At 41.6% G+C, this 17319-nt stretch overlaps 1 protein-coding gene across 1 annotated transcript in view; it reads right to left on the reverse strand.

Moving 5' to 3' along the window:
• Window positions 1–637: 637 nt before the first annotated feature.
• The window catches only part of LOC104523980 (tubulin polyglutamylase TTLL5), a gene marked incomplete at its 5' end in the record, with an annotated part of 80365 nt that continues 63683 nt past the window's right edge, over window positions 638–17319 (reverse strand). The window contains 2 exons of the mRNA XM_010166722.2: window positions 638–1200; window positions 8977–9062. Of these exons, the coding sequence (XP_010165024.2) occupies window positions 1160–1200; window positions 8977–9062 (127 nt within the window). The remainder of the gene's footprint in view (window positions 1201–8976; window positions 9063–17319) is intronic.

Genomic DNA, 17319 nt, shown 5'->3' on the forward strand with positions numbered 1-17319 from the left:
CCACTTGGGTTGATCATTATCTACTTGCCAACACATGAGAATGATCTCTTAACACTGACTATACAGGCTAGAAATGACAGGGGAGCTGTGGAATAAGTAAACAGATCAAATAGGCTGTTGGAATCCAATCTCTGAGGGCTCTGAGACAAACAACAGGAGATTTTGTACCCTTTGAGAATTACAGTTATACCATTTGCTGTTTGACAAGGCAGAAGTTGCAAAATACTGAGTTTTCCTTTAACCTGGCACCAACAAAGAGCCAGAGCTGAAGCTGCTTCCTGTTCATTTTAAGGATGGGTGGATCTTCTCTCCAATACATTTTCCAGCTGCTGATGTTGTTTTCTAACACAAGCAAATTAATTTTCACAGCATTAGGCAAATTTTAACTGGAGTGCTTCACCAAGCAACTATTGCAACTGACAGGAGCCACCTGGGCCTTAGGGTTCAAGCTTGGGTCTGAAAACATCAGCCAATTTAAAAAGTTTGTAAAGCCTAAACAAACAAAACTAAATACAAAAATATGCCACACAGAATGTAAGCATCCAACAGTGAAGCATAAAGACAGATTTAAAATCCTGTCCAATATAATGACAGCAAATATTTTGGGAGTGTGAATTAATAACTGAAATTATAACCAAAACAAACAAATGAAATTACTTTATTCCAACCAATCATTTCTATGGCTCTGTGCCAAAATTCAAGATGGCAACCAACACGGATGTCTCCAGTCCTATGTTCTAATATTTTTCTCTGCTGATGGTTGCCATGTGATGACAGCAGAGAATCTTGGCTGTTACCAGCCTGGGACAGACAGAAATGGCTGAGCAAATGAGACTTTATGTTCAAACTTGGATTTTAGAAGAAACAATACAGACAGCTGGAGGACCTCTGTCTTATATAAAGATCTCACAGTTAGTGATCAGAAAGAGGTGGAAGGAAGGGACCCCAAGACTCAGCAGCAGAAGCTCTCAGAGGCAATAATTCACCTCAGCTTGTAGATGTATCACCAGCTTCCAGAGATGTTCAGGTACTCTCATCAATGGGTTGTCCTCTCACCACGACCTCCTCTTCACAACCTGGGTGCTACGGGAGTGTGGTAGTATGAAGTCACTGCTGCTTTTTCCTTTGTCCCATACTTGAAGCAACACCCTGGGATTCCTCACCTGGTGTTCAGTGTTTGTCCTTCTCTGTGAGCAGAGGCTAGAAAAAACACAAAGCAAAGATTCTGAGTAATCATGGGGGACCGTTTTGTGGGAAAAACTGCTGCACTGCTTTGCAAATCTCAGCCATCACCAGAAATCTGAATATCCATACCACACCACCTCTCTCTACAGTAACAGGTAAGATCACAGATCAGTATGGCAAAACCTAACTTAATAAGCTACTGTGTGAAAAAGACTCTTGGTATTTCTCTCGAGCCCCAGAATACCTTCTTCACTCTTCGCCTCTGATTCATCTCTTCACATGAGCTCCTCCAGTAGTTCTAAATCCTTCCCCATATCAGTATGCTTTGTCTCTTTCTTTGTGTCTTTTACTTATTTGCTTGCATGGGAGTCTACTTCCCCACTCCAAAAGATGCTGAGGACCTTGGTGCAGGAGAGATGGGGGTGTGAAAAGGTTGATCTTTAAAAGAAATGAAATGAGGATACGGGGAAAAAAAATTTCCCATTGTTACAGAGAGAGATTTTAATTCTACATACTGCGACATTTTTCTACTTAGGTATGTTATGGGAAAAAGTCAATGTAATCATTTCTTTTACTTAAAAATCCTTAGACAGTCCTTTAAAAAGAAAAATCCAAAACACTTAAAAATGTACCAAGTTTATTTTGGACAGCTGATCTAGTAGGTAAAGTTTGTCCTGTGTATTTAGCACATCAGCTTACTTCTAAATGTAAGTGACATTTGTTGAGAGCTGTTTATTAAAAATATTGATATAGTTTAAAAAATATGCTCTCCATGAAAGCCCAGCATAGAGCCAACATCACACAGCACAGAGGATCTGGGAAGATGTTTAGAAAGCAGGATTGTCAGCTATGCCACTGCACAGAAAGTTTGGAACCTGAATTAGGAACCAAACCGTCAACCACGTGTATTAAGATAGGATATCAGTCTAGAAACCTATCCCTTAGCAATATGCTGAAATTAAGGAAACAAAGGCACATGAGAGAGGCAGCCAATCTCATCCTCGTCTTCCTGTTTTGAAGAGACTTTTGTGCCTTCCTTTTCCTACAGAAATGCACAGTACAGTTTATCTTTTCTCAAAAACAGAATTAAAATCACTGTGTGAGTTCCTCTTGTATGGCTACCTTGAGAACTCAACACAGAAAGGGTCATTCCTATGTCAACAAGTAAGTATGTAGGTTCCTACCATGAGTGCAGCCAATTCAATAATTTCATTGCCAATTCAATAATTTCATAAATATTAATGTATTTAATTCTATGAAGTTTTATCATTTCAAAGCTACTGGTGAGCATTCTACCTCCTTCTGGTTGAGTAGGCTGAGGTTCTGGTTGAGTAGGGGGGACAGAAAAAAAACCTCATTCCTGATAGCAGCCAACATTAAGGGCTGATTCTCCCTAGTAATAAGAGTCATGGTAATGAATCACCGCAGACAACAGAATGAATCTTCTTTATTCTCTGCCTGCCAGGAGGTGTTCAAGTATCTGCCTATGACTGTCCACATGTTTACTATACTATTATCCATGACTGCACCTCAGAAACTTTAACACTTTTGTACTTAGAACAGCTACATAGAGGGAAGAAAAGGATTACCTCCATTTTCTGGATATGATTCTGAGTCACAAGGAAAACACAGGAGTTATGCAAAGTAATTTATGGCATATCTGCAAACTAAAATTCAGTGCCATATAGACTTTCCCAGCACAGATGTACATAGCCTTGGTCAGACACCAGCACCTAATCTACTGTGCTTCCAAGCTGCAGGAATAAAACAGAGCCGAGCACCAGGCTAGATGACAGTACTGGGTCAGGGACCCATGCTAGCATTTTTTAGAGCTAGTTTGAGTTGTTTCATCATACCCACATCAAGTCTGTGGCAGCATAGTGTTGAAAACAGGAACTTCCTTTCTCCCTGAAAAGCTCTAATAATCCTAGAAATTCAGATTTTTTTTTTATTCCAGAACAGAGGGAATTTCTAATCCTAGAGTGATGCTCAGCATTTTTTTGATAATATATAGTGCAACTAAGAAAGGCAATAAATAGATGGGGTTTATTTATATCCATAGGTGACTGACACTATCAAGCCAGGACAGCTGACAACAGGCCAGCCTTCCTTCCCCCATCTTTTGGACACAATTTCAAGTTGGCTTGCTGGACCAGGCAGGCAAAGGAAAGCAGCAGTTGCAAGTCATGAAAATTTACATGGAGGCGGGGGTGGTGACACAAACAGTACACACAACTGTATTTGAGTTAAGTCTCCCTGTGTGAAAAGAGCAGAAAGCAGCCTCATTAACAAGTGGAACAATAGCAGTGGAAGCCAGCATCAGCCTTCCTGCTCCCCATGTTACAGAGAAGACACTGGGTGGGCTCCTCACCCTGACTGCTAATACCCTTCTGAACTCACCAGCTTTCATTCTGATTTCTCTTATTCAGCTCCCTACTCCCTGGTTTGTTGCAGCTCTCTCTTCTCTGGCTCTTCCCCACATTTCATTTCATAACTTCAGACACTCCTTTTGCCCTCCTCACACACATTTTGGCTTCTATTTTTAGTCTCAATGAAATAAGACCAGATTAAAACAAAATCCAATTTGGATGGGCAAAATCATCCTCTCTATAGATAGCTCAGTGCCAAAGGGCCAGGTGTGAGACAGAAGCAGCCAAGATATTATATAACCTTTCCTTAGTCTTTGCACACCTGATCTGGAATGACATTTCCAACACAGCAAGGAAATATGGGCAGTTCACCATCACCTAACTACTGAGAACAAGCAATGCTCAGCCTCCAGTCAGGCAAAAATGCCAATTCCCTGAAGTCATTGCTTATACTGCTTCAGAGTTTTATTTGAGTCTGCCAGAAGTGAAGGCTCCTAAAATTCATGCTGGGTTCTAGTTCTTAAACAGGGAAGCCAATTTCTATAGGCTGCCCTTTTCTTTTTTTCCTGCTTTCCCAGTGGTCCTGAGACTTAGAATGTCCTTTCAGTGGCATGAGACCAGTAGCAACAGGAAAAAGCTCCTCCCTTCCACAAAAGAAAGGCAAAGGGTTGACTAAAGGTGTGAGAGACAGGCTGTTCTCACAAGTTAAGCAATAAATGTCATTTTTGATCATTTGAAGTGAACACTGACCCTCAGCTCTAGCCGAGAGGTAATGGCTGAGTTGGACATTATCTTCTTAACATCATCTGAGAAGGGCTTAGAATGCTGCTTTTGGCAGAGCTTTACACTCTGCTGGGATTTAATGAGACTTACACATAGTTTTCTGATAACTGGGTAAACTCGACCATAGTCATAGCCTGTTGATAATGTGCATCTATTCTAAAGGTGCTGGCTAGAGACATCGATATTTGCTCACTGCTAATCACAAGGTAACGAAAAGCACTGAAAAACCCTTCTCCTTTCCCTTCTGGTCGATCTGGTACTACAGGCTTGTCTGTCATTATCTGGCCCGAGACAGATGCAACAACTATAGCAGGGAGAGAAATTATCTTTTCTTCTTTCTTTATGAAACTGTGTAAGTCAGCAGAGGGGAGAGAGGAGATCCAGGATGTTTTTGTGATGTGTGAAAGAACAATGGTTTTAGGAAGATAATTCTAAGAACAAATGTGAAACCAAAAATCCTCCATATTTACTGATTCTTTGCCCTCCCCAAAAGGGAGGCATAATAGTAGCATTCACCTCAAGCTCCACTGCTTTCCAAAATATGATAAACGGGACTGATTCCATTTCTCATTAACCCTTTCTCTGCACAGAGGTGGCACTACAGAGTGAGATGCTGACAGAATGTTATTACTGCTGTTCACAAAGGCTGTATGCAGGGTGAGAGGCTGCACTGGAGACGTTTGATGCAAGGTTCTGGATATCACACTGCTGTTGCCTTTCAGTAACCCACTCAGAGCTTCTCAGCCAGACAGGTGGTTCTGGAAGAACTCATCATTACTCCATTCCTGGTCTAGAATAAGTAATGAGGTGACATCAAAAGTTGCTCTTTTGTGTCATAAGGTATCTTGTGCCTGAATAGCCAAAGTAGTCTGAGGTAGAAGTTAGTTGAGGTGCTCATTTGAAGGTCACCTTTCGAGGTTATAAGACCACTTGTGCAGTCAGTCATAGCAACAAGAGAGAACCAGGAGAGTGGCAAATGGAGACTGGAATTAACAGGATTAATAGGAGGGAGGAGGCGTACCAGCAATGTGCTGTGCAGAAACCTGAGTGATTTCTTTTCCCAGCTGCTCCTGATGAAGGATTTGGACAGTGTGGTGAGACCAGCTGAAATCATAGCCAAGGTTCCTCTTGGGAATGTGGTAACAATATAAAAATAAATACATTGGTGTTCAACAATCTACTGCCTTCTGTGGCTGCAGAGGAGCCTGGCAGAAGTTGAGGAAGCCTGGACAAGGCTGGGCAGCTGGGAATTTCACCCTACTGTAGCAAATGGCTGGGAGTCTGATACAGGCCATGCACAGTGGCAACAGTACATACCCCATCCCATCCCCACCCTTTACGCTCCAAGAGAGTTGAGAGACACTGGCTGATAAAAGCATCTCCAAATTACATTGTTAATATATACAGTTAAAAAAACGTCCAGCCTGTAGGTTCCTTCCTTCAACATCTGAACTTGCCATATCAAACACAGCCTCATAAAGACAACCTGGAACTGAACAACCCACCATATTACTTGGCTTAGCTGTTACTCAGCAAGCTATATTCTGAAGATTAGGAAAAGACAATTGATTTCTTAGTTCACAATCACCCTATCTCACTAATACTAACTGAATGCCTAAATTCCATGAAGCAGGAAACCATCAGTGTAATGCTGAGGGACCTTCAAAGTAAAACAATAAAAACTGCAACGCAATAATGGCTGTATTTGCAGAATGACTGACAACCTGCTAGCAGCTGGCTCTTTCAGTGAATTTCAGTGAAAAATCAGGTCAGAAGCATTTTGAATATTCCCTAGAGGTAGTAATTAGTATTTCTTTAATAGAATAAATCCTATTAAACTTTCAGGAACTTTGAAAGGAAACTGTCTCAGACACTACAAAAATAAGCCCCAAATGATAGCTTACAGATTTAGCTTCCACTCTGTAGATACTCATGAGAATCTCTGCCTTCTCTGTCATTAAGCCAGTGGCACACAGCTCACACACAACTTCTGCCTCTCCATGAAATGAGGATGAGGCCATAGGGATGAGAGGCTGCCACACTTTCATTGTAGTGGTGGCTTGTTTCAGAATCCTGAGCTGCTTTGCAAAAATGCTGACTTTTATTCTCCTTTTTATTTCATCTTAAGGGATCTGTCCTCAAGAGCTTGAGCCCACCACACAACAGTATCTACAACTGGTGTTGTTATCCTAAGTTGCAGTACTAACCACCAGTGAACTGCTTTCCGGACAATCTGGTTAAAAGTTTCCATATTGCCTGACTCTCCTCCTCTGAACATCAACATTACTTTTGGTTAGACCATTTGTGACACCTTTACACTTATCCACAGACAAGCTGTTAGAGGGAGAAGGCCTATTCAAGATTCTCAGATGTTTTTGAACATTTGTGTGTGTATTTACACAGAAGTTCTGCCTGGTTCCTTCTTTATCTCTGCAACTTTTCACAGCCTTCTATCTTTAAATGCTTGCAGTTTATTCTGTAATCTGCTTCATGACTTGTGTCTTCAACCCCTCTAGTTGGTATCTAAGATACTAAATACATGGGAAACAGTTACCCCAAATAAGCTGCTGATGAGGGAAATCAGGGCCCTAGTGTAAGCAATCAATGGAGAGAGTGAAGAAGAAAACCAGCTGTTCCTGCAGGAAGGACCAGAGTAGTTTCTGAGACACACAGACTGGGCACAGCAGCCTCTGACGCATACCAGTGGCTTGGTGAAAAGCTGAAGAAAATATCATTCCCTAGTTTCCAAGAACAAACATTTTGCTCAAGTTAGTTCAATCACTGCAATATCTAGCACTGTTCTTGGAGCTATGTACTTCTAGCAACAAGGAAGCTTTGAGTGACCCACCCACCATGGTTCTGCTAGCCCACCCCTAGCCAAACAAGGGTTCTATCTAAGCCCTCACACTCTTAGCTAAATGGCAGGCTCTGAAGCTTTGTTTCAGCTTCAGAGGGTAAGTTTAGTACAGTGCAGATAGCCTAGTCCTACAGAAGGAAACATGAGCTGAAGTTCTCAGTTCTTACTGGATTACAAGTATACCCAGAGAAGGTGACTACCACGAACTTTGTATTTATCTAGCCTATATTCTTCCTGCAGCTCTGGCTGTTGCCTTCCATCATTAATATTATCAACAATCCTCACGTATGCTCTGCATAATATTCACAGAAATAGGGAAGGACGGAAAAATGCTACCTACAGTTATCACAGACATACATAACAACAACAGTACCCAGAAGAGATGGAAAGAATCTTTTGCAGAGGTTAAAATTACAAGGTGGCAACTGTGAGAGTGCTCTTAAAACTGTGAAACAGAAGGCAGAATTCAGCACACAAACACCTTTGTGTAAGTCCACTCAGCGAACTAGTTTGGTCAATATATTAAGAACTCAATTTTCACATTTACTTGTAAATTTATGTGTAACCCTGCATTATATACTGTACTAAAACTCAACATGAACTATACAGTAGAACAGAACTTCTGCTTCAACTATACATATACTACAGTGTTGACATAATTTTATTTATTTTGATAATCCCATTATATTCCATTCCTACACTGTCACATTCCCATGTGCTGTAGGGTCTTTTTTATTGACTATGGCAATTCACCCAATAAAATTTGTGGTAAGATAACTGGCGGTTTTGGCAGGTGGTAAAGTGTGGGAGGCAGTTTGGAACTGTACGATAAGTGCATTAGCTGAATGTTTGTGCTAGAGGATCAGCAATAAAATCACTGACATTAATAATGGAAATGTCATCTTTTAAGTTTCAGAGCTAAATATCCAAGAGATTAATTGAGTAGTTCACCCCTATGCAAAGTTTTATTTCAGCCCGTGAAAACACAGAGATCACTGCATTACTAGTACTCAAGTCATGTTTTCAGGGTTTTCAAAACAAAACCAAAGGTCAGAAACAGATTTTTTTAAAGCATTCTAAACCATAATTTGTCCATATATTCCATTACAGCACCATCACAAATTACTGTGGACCACAGGTAATATGGGTTCATCAAGACTACACTCTACCTGCTAAGAGGTCTTCGTCAATGAAAAATGAATGGGGTCCTCATTTATGGGGACCTTAACAGCAGATAAACCTGTTTGAACTAATTAGCCACAAGGGAATGATGAAGATATGATTCTATAAGTCTCAGTGATTTCCCTTTGGGAACTTTCACCTCTACTGATTGACTTCACTATGCAGCTGATTCACAAGTCTCAACTATGTCTTTCTGAACTATGGAGCTTTTCTGCAAAAATGAAGAAAAATGTAAAGAATGGCCTGGCCCTTCATTACAGGCCAAGCTTAAACAACAGAGCATCTTTGAGCCAAAGCCTAAAGCAAAGAGGAGCCATTTTAGCCAAGTTTTTTTTTCCCAGCCACATTTTTAGGGCTCTTCCTCTTCCAACTCTACGAAACAGCCTTTACTCCCTTCTGTTTAGTCTTTTTAATCCCAGGAGGAATAAATTCCCTGCACAGCTGAACCCAGACTGTTACCTAGGAACCACTACATGCAGGGTAGGCAGCTGTGTTTCTTCTTCTTGCTGAGAAAGTTTTTTCCTTGCCAGTTCTTGAGAAAGATTAAAACATCCCCGCATGCCCACCCCCACTTTCCTGGTCTTCAGCACTGGCACTCACCTGTGGAATTTGTCCCTGGCTCACAGGATCCAGCACTGTGAAGGCTGTTCTGGAATCCATTCAGTTGCCTTTCAGTGGAGGTCACCCTAACAGGAAAAGCATCCAATTAGATAGAGATAAGAAAGGATATACCAAGGCAGAATAAAAGTCTCAAATAAAAAATTGAGAATTCCCCTAGTTTACATAATCTCACTAGGATGCAGCTATGAAGCTGTGCCTAAACATGGTATAAAAAAGGCAGTGACAGCAACTGACTTCAAAAAGTTAGAGCAAGACAGATGAACACTCCAGCCACCAGCTAGACTTTGATGTGCCTAAAACACTTAATTGCCTCCTATCTTGGAAGCTGATTCTGGAGGATAAAGGAGATAGTAAATGGTACTTGACCACCAAAGCACAACTCAATTAGTAATACCGTGGTCACTTTATCCCAGTGATTTGAAGTAAAATAATTAAGCAAGCTTAGAACAGAAATGCACACGCTAGCAAAATCATGCTACATTCAAAAGTTAAGTCCTTGCATCTTGTCTCAGCAGTCAGCTTATTTAGGCAAGACTTCTCACTTGTCTTGGAAACTGAGACCCACAGGATGCATTTAATCTCAGCAGTCCAGTGCCACTCCTCAAGCAGACAGTTTATGCAAATCCCCCTGCATTTATCTCAGCATTTGAGTTACAGCAAAACTATGTTCTGTGGAGTACAACTGCACTTCCTTTAACTGTTATAAAGATTCATGACCAAACTGAGACCATGCCCTCCTATGTAAAAAAATGGGTGTACTCATAATGCAAGGTCAAGCTCTACAGCTGCAATGATTTATTCTGTCCTTAAAAACTATACAATCAATCCACCTATTCCTGGTTTGTTCTCTCCTCCTTATCCCTCCTTGCCTTTCTTCCTTCCTGCCCAACTCTATTCTGATCACTTCAGCCTTGTACGTTTACACTCCTGTCTCTCTACCAGAGTCCTTCTCCTTCACTCATTCAGCTCTGCAGTGTTACACAGTTACTACGAGCTCTTCCTCAGAAGAGCACTGTAATCTCCAATCCCCATGTGATGCCCTGATGACTAACAGACCCAGGCACATGTGTGCAGTTTCTACAGTTTTGTCTGAAGCCTTTTCAGATTTCAAAGTCAGCTGCCAGTAATCCAGGTGCTCCTGGCAGCTAAAAGGCCAGTGAGGGACTCCTGTATTTTATCTCAGCTGGATTTTAGTGAAATAAATTGGAGTCCATACAGGAAGGGAGAGGTATGCAGATACAACACTTGCAAAACACAACCCCTTACTTCAGTCAGCCATAATTTCAAATGCTATTGTCAAATGAGGCGCCTGTTTCTATGTTTATTGTCTCTTGGAGAGAATTATGGATCTGTACTTATGGTTTCTTTTGTTGCTGATACTGCATGGTCCTTCTAGAAGCTGAGAATCCAGATGGATCTTTATGCTTCTTACATAGAGATTCCATGCTCATAATTAGCTTGTCCACTTTATTAACACAGCACAACTGACAGCCAAATTCAGCTCACTCTTCTGTAGGTAGAATCACAGAATAGTAGGAGTTGGAAGGGACCTCCAGAGATCATCTAGTCCAACCCCCCTGCCAAAGCAGGTTCATCTAGAGCAGGTTGCATAGGATCGTATCCAGATGGGTTTTGAATGGCTCCAGAGAAGGAGACTCCACAACCTCTCTGGGCAGCCTGTCCCAGTGCTCCGTCACCCTCACAGTAAAGAAGTTCTTCCTTATCTTCAGATGGAACTTCCTGTGTTCCAGTTTGTGCCCGCTGCCTCTTGTCCTGTCGCTGAGCACTGCTGAAAAGAGTCTGGCCCCATCCTCTTGACACCCACCCTTTGGTTATTTATTGACAAGATCCCCTCTCAGTCTTCTCTTCTCCAGGCTAAACAGACACAGGTCTCTCAGCTTTTCCTCATAAGAGAGATGGTTCAGGCCCCTAATCATCTTTGTGGCCTCCGCTGGACTCTCTTCAGCAGTTCCTTGTCTTTCATGAACTGGGGAGCCCAGAACTGGACACAGTACTCCAGACATGGCCTTGCTAGGGCACAGTAGAGAGGGAGGATAACCCCTCTCAACCTGCCAGTCACATTCTCCTTAACACACCCCAGGATACCATTGACCTTCTTGTCAAGACTAGTGGTTGAAAATGTCAAAAAAAAAACCAAAAAACAAAACAATCAAGGAACACTCGCATTTCTACCTTAAAACATAGTTTATGTTTAGAGAATCTATTTATCTCTGCAGACTTGCCCTTCTTCTTTTCTGCCTACCCAAGAGTATACCTTGATTCTGGCAGTTTCAACTATCACCTCCACACAGCTCATTCTCATATCTGCTTCCAGGTCATGAATCTCTCACCATGCTAAGCTCACCCTTCAGCTTCTCTCTGCTGTCCTGATGGAAGCTCCAGTGACCAAACATATTCACTGCTTAAACAGAGTTAATCTCTCTCCATTTCTTCCTCCTTGGGCTGGCTGAAACCCTACTGCCTTTCTCAGTTTCCTGCTTTTAGTGTCTGTGTTATTTTTGCTTCCACTTCTCCAATGCAATCCATTGTTATGTTCTCCATTTCTTCCTCTTCTTCTTCAATACACTGTCACTACAAAACACTGTTCCTACTCTCCTCTCCACTTAAATATCTGTCATTGCCCTTTCCTATCTCTTCTACAGCTAACCTCTCCTTGAAACTGATGCTGACTTCCTTCATCTAGGCACTAAACCAGCCCAAGGCTGCATAGCCTTGGACTGCAAATTTGTAGGATGCTCTTGTTCCACAGGTGACAAAGAAATATTTTTGACTAAATTTTTAACACCTTTTTTTAACAACGTATTCCTGGGATGCTAGGAATGTATCTAATGGTCTGGGGGTGGCACAGAACTGACATTAACAGATTCACATCACAAAAAGCCCAGGTTTAGCAAGAGGACAGCAACAGATGTGAAGACCCACAGCCAGGGAGGCTTGTTCCTCATTGTTGCTCTTGGACAGGGTATCTCCACATGTGTATCTGTGTGTATGATCTGAGGCTAGCCAAAGGCTAAAAGCTACAGGCCTAGCGAGCCCAGCTGTGTCAGGGTGTTAAATCAAGGCATGTCTCTCAGATGCACTGCTTTTGCTGCCAAAAATGTCTAAGGGTCAGGCAGCCTGATTAACCCAGATGCTCAGGAGCTAAAAAAACAAGTGTGCTGCAGTACAGCAGTAGCAAAAAAGTGAAAGGGGTGCCAGTAACAGTTACATGCTTGCTCTCCTGCTGCCTGTCCTCTTTTCAGTGGGCACTCAGTTTGTATGCGTGATCACTTGACACTTCACACATGCCTATGAATAAGCACACATAGGCAAGACAGGATACAAACTAGAACCACAGCATTTTACAAGGCTCGCTCTGAGGCCATCATTCTACTTTTGGCACATTTGCCAGGCTTGGCCAGCCTGTCCTAGAACAGCTGGCTACTGCTGTATCCAATTGCAGTCAGGACTCTACTCCGCCGTGGGATGGATTTCCTGAACCCTGGAGAAATGCATCGCCTCTACCCTATTTCTGTACTAGTTACAATAGAGCAGAACTTTGGCTCTTCTGCTGCTGGCACCATGCAAAGCAAATATACAAAAGGAGAACAAGGTAGGAAGATTTTGTTCTGTGGTGTTGGGACTTGAAGAGAGTATTTGTTTTGAAAGGCTTCCTGAATAGAGTTGCTGGGAATTACATTTGCAGAGAAGTTCAGTACAAGAAATTAGGCCAAGTTGATCAGCATCCCCAATAGTTTGTGATGTTCCAGTCTATTGCTGGTAAATTCAGTGATCTTCTGGGGCTCGCTCACTCCCTGATAACATCTTGAACTATATGCCTTGAAGTATATGCTCCTTTTCTCTACCCTGGCATCTCCTCTCTTTATATACAGTGGTCTAACACTGACAGCTGAATTTTTCTGTCACCTTTTCTTTGACTGATAGTTCTGTTCACAGGCTGTTCAAGGCCTTGCTCTACTTGATGCTGTCAGTTAGAGAGCGGGTTTCCGGAAAGTTACTATAGGAATGACAGCACAGAAATTTGTATTCATTGTGACGTGGTCATTCCTAAAAGCAGAACAATTTTCTGTCTACCATCTGTACTAGTTCACTCTGGGTTCTGACAGTTGAGCTAATATATTTTTCTACTTTGCATGTTGTCATCTGTAACATGAAGATTCAATACACCAAATGCTGCTTCCAGGGACATCTGCTTCATTCCATGGCTTACAAATACTATATCTGTGATCTCTTTCTCAAAATGTTGTTCTCAGCTATCAGCAGGTTTCTTCATGGTTCACAGACCCATCAATATTGGTGGTAACATGAGCAGTGGAAAGGACCCAGTCTGATTCTTGGAAATAAAGAAGAGCTTGTTGTGTTAACTGTTCAAAAACTATCTAGTTGTGGTATGAGCACATTTAATCAAAACTATGGAGCCCCATGAGACCATTTTATGGGGCTACATTTCAGAGTAGAGCTATATATTAAACCATTTATCCCAGTTAGTCTTTTTCCACACTTTAATATGGGCCCAAATTTCCCACTCTGTTAGCTTAAGCAAAGAGCCTGCTTTGGATACAATCCATTATAAAGTCAACCCAACACCTTTTACAAGTCGAGAGACTGAGAAAACAAGAGAGGCCAGGAACTGAAAAGACTGAATTGCCTGGCTGTTCCATTACTTTTTTCCTTTATGTTTTAACCAGGGAAGTGTCCAAGTTACTAGATAGTTTTTGAATTAGTCAGTAATGTTCAACTTTAGCATCTCATTTGTTTGTAGTTTTCTACTACTTATTCTTTTCTTCCTCTTCTGGAAGCCACGTGTGCTGGCCAGGAGAGAATTGATAACGCATGCAAGGAAGAGATAGGTCAAAGAGACAAAGTTGATTTTAGTTTGCCTTCACAGTCCAGTCTCTGGAGAAATTCTAAAAACAACTTTAAAAATACGATCTTTATTAAGCTGTTAAACAAAAGCCAGGCAGTGCAAAAGCAGACAGAGAAATAAGGTCTGGCTTACCGAAATATATGGGGGGCGGCGGGGGGGAAGAGACCTGAGAGCTTTAACAACAGAAAGGGATTAGTTTCAGTGAGTCTTGTGGAAATAAAATATAGCACTGAGATCTTCTTTGAGGAAAGAAATCAGGAAAACAGCCAATAAGTATCAGAGGGTGAGAGGGGGCAGCAAATCAAAAATGACCTGACAGAGAAATGAAGCAGCCAAAAAGCCAAAATTAGATTAGATGTTGTGGAGAGGGATGTTTGCCATGTCATAACCTAAGGATAGGGTAGTTCCACACCGGAAAAGTACAATTCTGGGTGTGACAATGCAAGCACTCTGAAAAACTTAAGAAAATACAGTAAATTCAAGACAATTCAGGACTTGGCAGGTGGAACTACTATCTGAGGTTAACAAAATCTCAACAAGTCTAAGCAACATTAGGAAACTCCAAGAATTAGAAGGATATTCAAAAGATGGAAAGTATTTGCAAGGGAAATTGTTTAGGGTGGTTCAGGATGAAGGAACAAGGTACAACAGGATGAAACAAAGAAAAAATTCAGATTTCACATCAGGAAAAACTTTCTGATGATAAGGTTGTCTAGATTCTTAAACAGTCTTGTATAGCACATGGTGGGGTTTCTGCCACTGGAGTTTTTTGAAAGCAGGCTACATACAGTGTCCGAGAATACTTTGTACAGAATAACCAGGGGCTGTAAAGGACAGGCTGGAGCACACAAGACATCTTTTTCTTCTCTAATCTATATTCCTCTGACATAGAGGCTTTTCTCCATTCACTCTCCTCTGTTGATGCATCTCTGGTCTTTTCCTGACAACAATAAGTGGATTAAATCAGACTGAGACATAGTAGTTTTCAAATGATCAGCCCTCAGTGTGCTGGAGATATAGCTGGGCATTGCTGTTTTCTGTGTAAGTGAAAAAATGTTACTGCAAGATCCCATGAATGGCAAGAATGGGTTTGGAGCCTCGTGCTGGAGACTGAAAGGCAACTTGGAAAGTATGTCCGGAGTGGCTCCTTGCAGCCTTCAATAGTTGGATTAGTTTTCTGAAATTCTGAAGGAATCTTTTGCTTTTTTTCCCCCTTCTGTGCATTTTTGGTGCTGAACCTTTTCCGGTTTTCCCACACTCCTGCCTGTCACAGAGCAGAAACCACAAAAATGTAGCAAAGTAAAGTCTGTCCAAGGAGCTGCAATTCCATCTCACAAGGATAAACATTTCCTCTGCCAAGAAGTGAGCACAGCACACCGGCATCTTCAAATACACATGCCTGCTGCCCAGCAGAGAAACCCACTGACATTGCCTATCACCTGTACTAACATGAGCTACCCAACATAAAATAAATTAGATAGCAAACCCATCAGCATATACCTGCCAGACCTGATGCTCACATCTGCATTTGCTGAGTTGACAAAGTCTACTAACATCTTGTTTTCTTTTCAAATAGTTTTGGGAGATTAATTCAGTGTGCTGTCTCTTAAGATAGCAAGAGTACAGGCAGAAAATATATAAGTTTCCCCACAGCAGTTCTGTCCAATATGTCTTACAGTTCCATATTTGATCCACGCACACTGACAGTGCCCTAGTATTTTCCTAAGGTGTCTTTAATCAGTAATCTTCTAATAAAACTACTCTCTTCAGGCAGGAAGGGAACATAGAATCCAGAAACCTCACAGGAACCTGCTCTGAAAGCTTTACAGCTCTTCTGGCTGCAGAGTAAGTATAAGGGAGGAAGTTGTGAATGCAACTTTTGCCCTTCAGTATTCAGGGGTGAAATAAGTTTGAGGATATATGAAAAAAAAAAAAAAACCTGATGAAGAATTTAGTCTAAAGGAGTTCTGTCATTAAAGAGGGGATAAACAGAGCTGAGGAAGCTACCAAGAAAGGTAAAGGATAAGAAGAAAACCCAGAATTCTTGCTCACATTCTCTCATAATGCACAAAAGAGAAGACACACCAAGAAATGGAAAGGAATTTACAATCAGTAAGCAACGTTTCATGCTGATTTTTTTTTGCTTTTAAAGATAACACATGCCAAATCCATCTACCTGAGAATGGCAAGCACTATATAACTAAAAGCTTAGTAAAAGTTAAAAGAAGAATTTCTACAGATAATGAGGAAAGCTATTGCTACATTAGGCACAGTGTAAACACTTTAAATGAAAAAAACACATGCTTGAAGGCATAAATCAATCACTGTATGTTAAATGTAAGGGGAAATGGCTCAAGGGCAGATTAGCTTGTTAAAGATACTGCCTGGGTTTTTTTGGCAGCCTCTTCTGATCCACCAGATTCTAACCTCCATCAAAGATTAAACATGGAAGAAGTGACTCAAGTGCCTAAACTTAGATGTCTAGTACCATATTTGGTACTCTCAAGTTATTCGAGACATCTGCATAGGAATGGCAGATACAACGTAAGATCTACAGAAGTCTCGTGCTCATCTGGAGGTCAGGTAGAATAGCCCCAGGCATCCAAAATGGCACTAGCAACCTGCATTTAGGTAACTGAATTCCACCCTGGATCAGATATTTCTCTGATTCAATCTGGCAGCTCCTATGTTCTTAAGTTTGTAGGATGCTACAGTCTTACCTACCTTACCATTGTGAAACATGAAACTGCAACATAGTGCACACCTATTTCAGTGCACACAGCTCAGGTTATTCTAAGATTTATCTTGGACTGCATAGCCAAAAAGATCTATATCAGAATTACATATAGACAGGTTCTTCTCTGATATCCTAGAGGAAAGAGAGAGAGTCTGGAGAGAGGAAGACTGTCCCTTGGTTGAGGAAGAGCTGGTCAGAGACAGCCTAAACAAAATCAATACACACAAATCCATGAGCCCCGATGGGATGCACCCACGAGTGCTGAAGGAGCTGGTGGAATTGATCGCTAAACTGCTCTCTATCATCTTTGAAAGGTCCTGGACAACAGGAGAGGTGCCTGAAGACTGGAGGAAAGCCAACGTCACTCCAGTCTTCAAAAAGGGCAAGAAGGAGGATCCGGACAACTACAGGCCAGTCAGCCTCACCTCTATCCCTGGGAAGGTGATGGGACAGCTTGTTCTTGATACCATCTCTTAGGCAGTTGGGAGAAAAGAAGGTAATCAGAAGTAGTCAACATGGTTTCACTAAGGGGAAATCATGCTTGACCAATCTGGTAGCCTTCTATGTTGTCATCACCAACTGGGTAGATGAGGGGAGAGCAGTGGATGTTGTCTACCTTGATTTCAGCAAGGCTTTTGATACTGTCCCCCACAACATCCTTGTAGCAAAGCTTAGAAGGTATGGGACTGATGAATGG

Source organism: Antrostomus carolinensis, unplaced genomic scaffold, assembly GCF_000700745.2.
Source record: "Antrostomus carolinensis isolate BGI_N321 unplaced genomic scaffold, ASM70074v2 scaffold10074, whole genome shotgun sequence".
Taxonomy (NCBI): domain Eukaryota; kingdom Metazoa; phylum Chordata; class Aves; order Caprimulgiformes; family Caprimulgidae; genus Antrostomus; species Antrostomus carolinensis.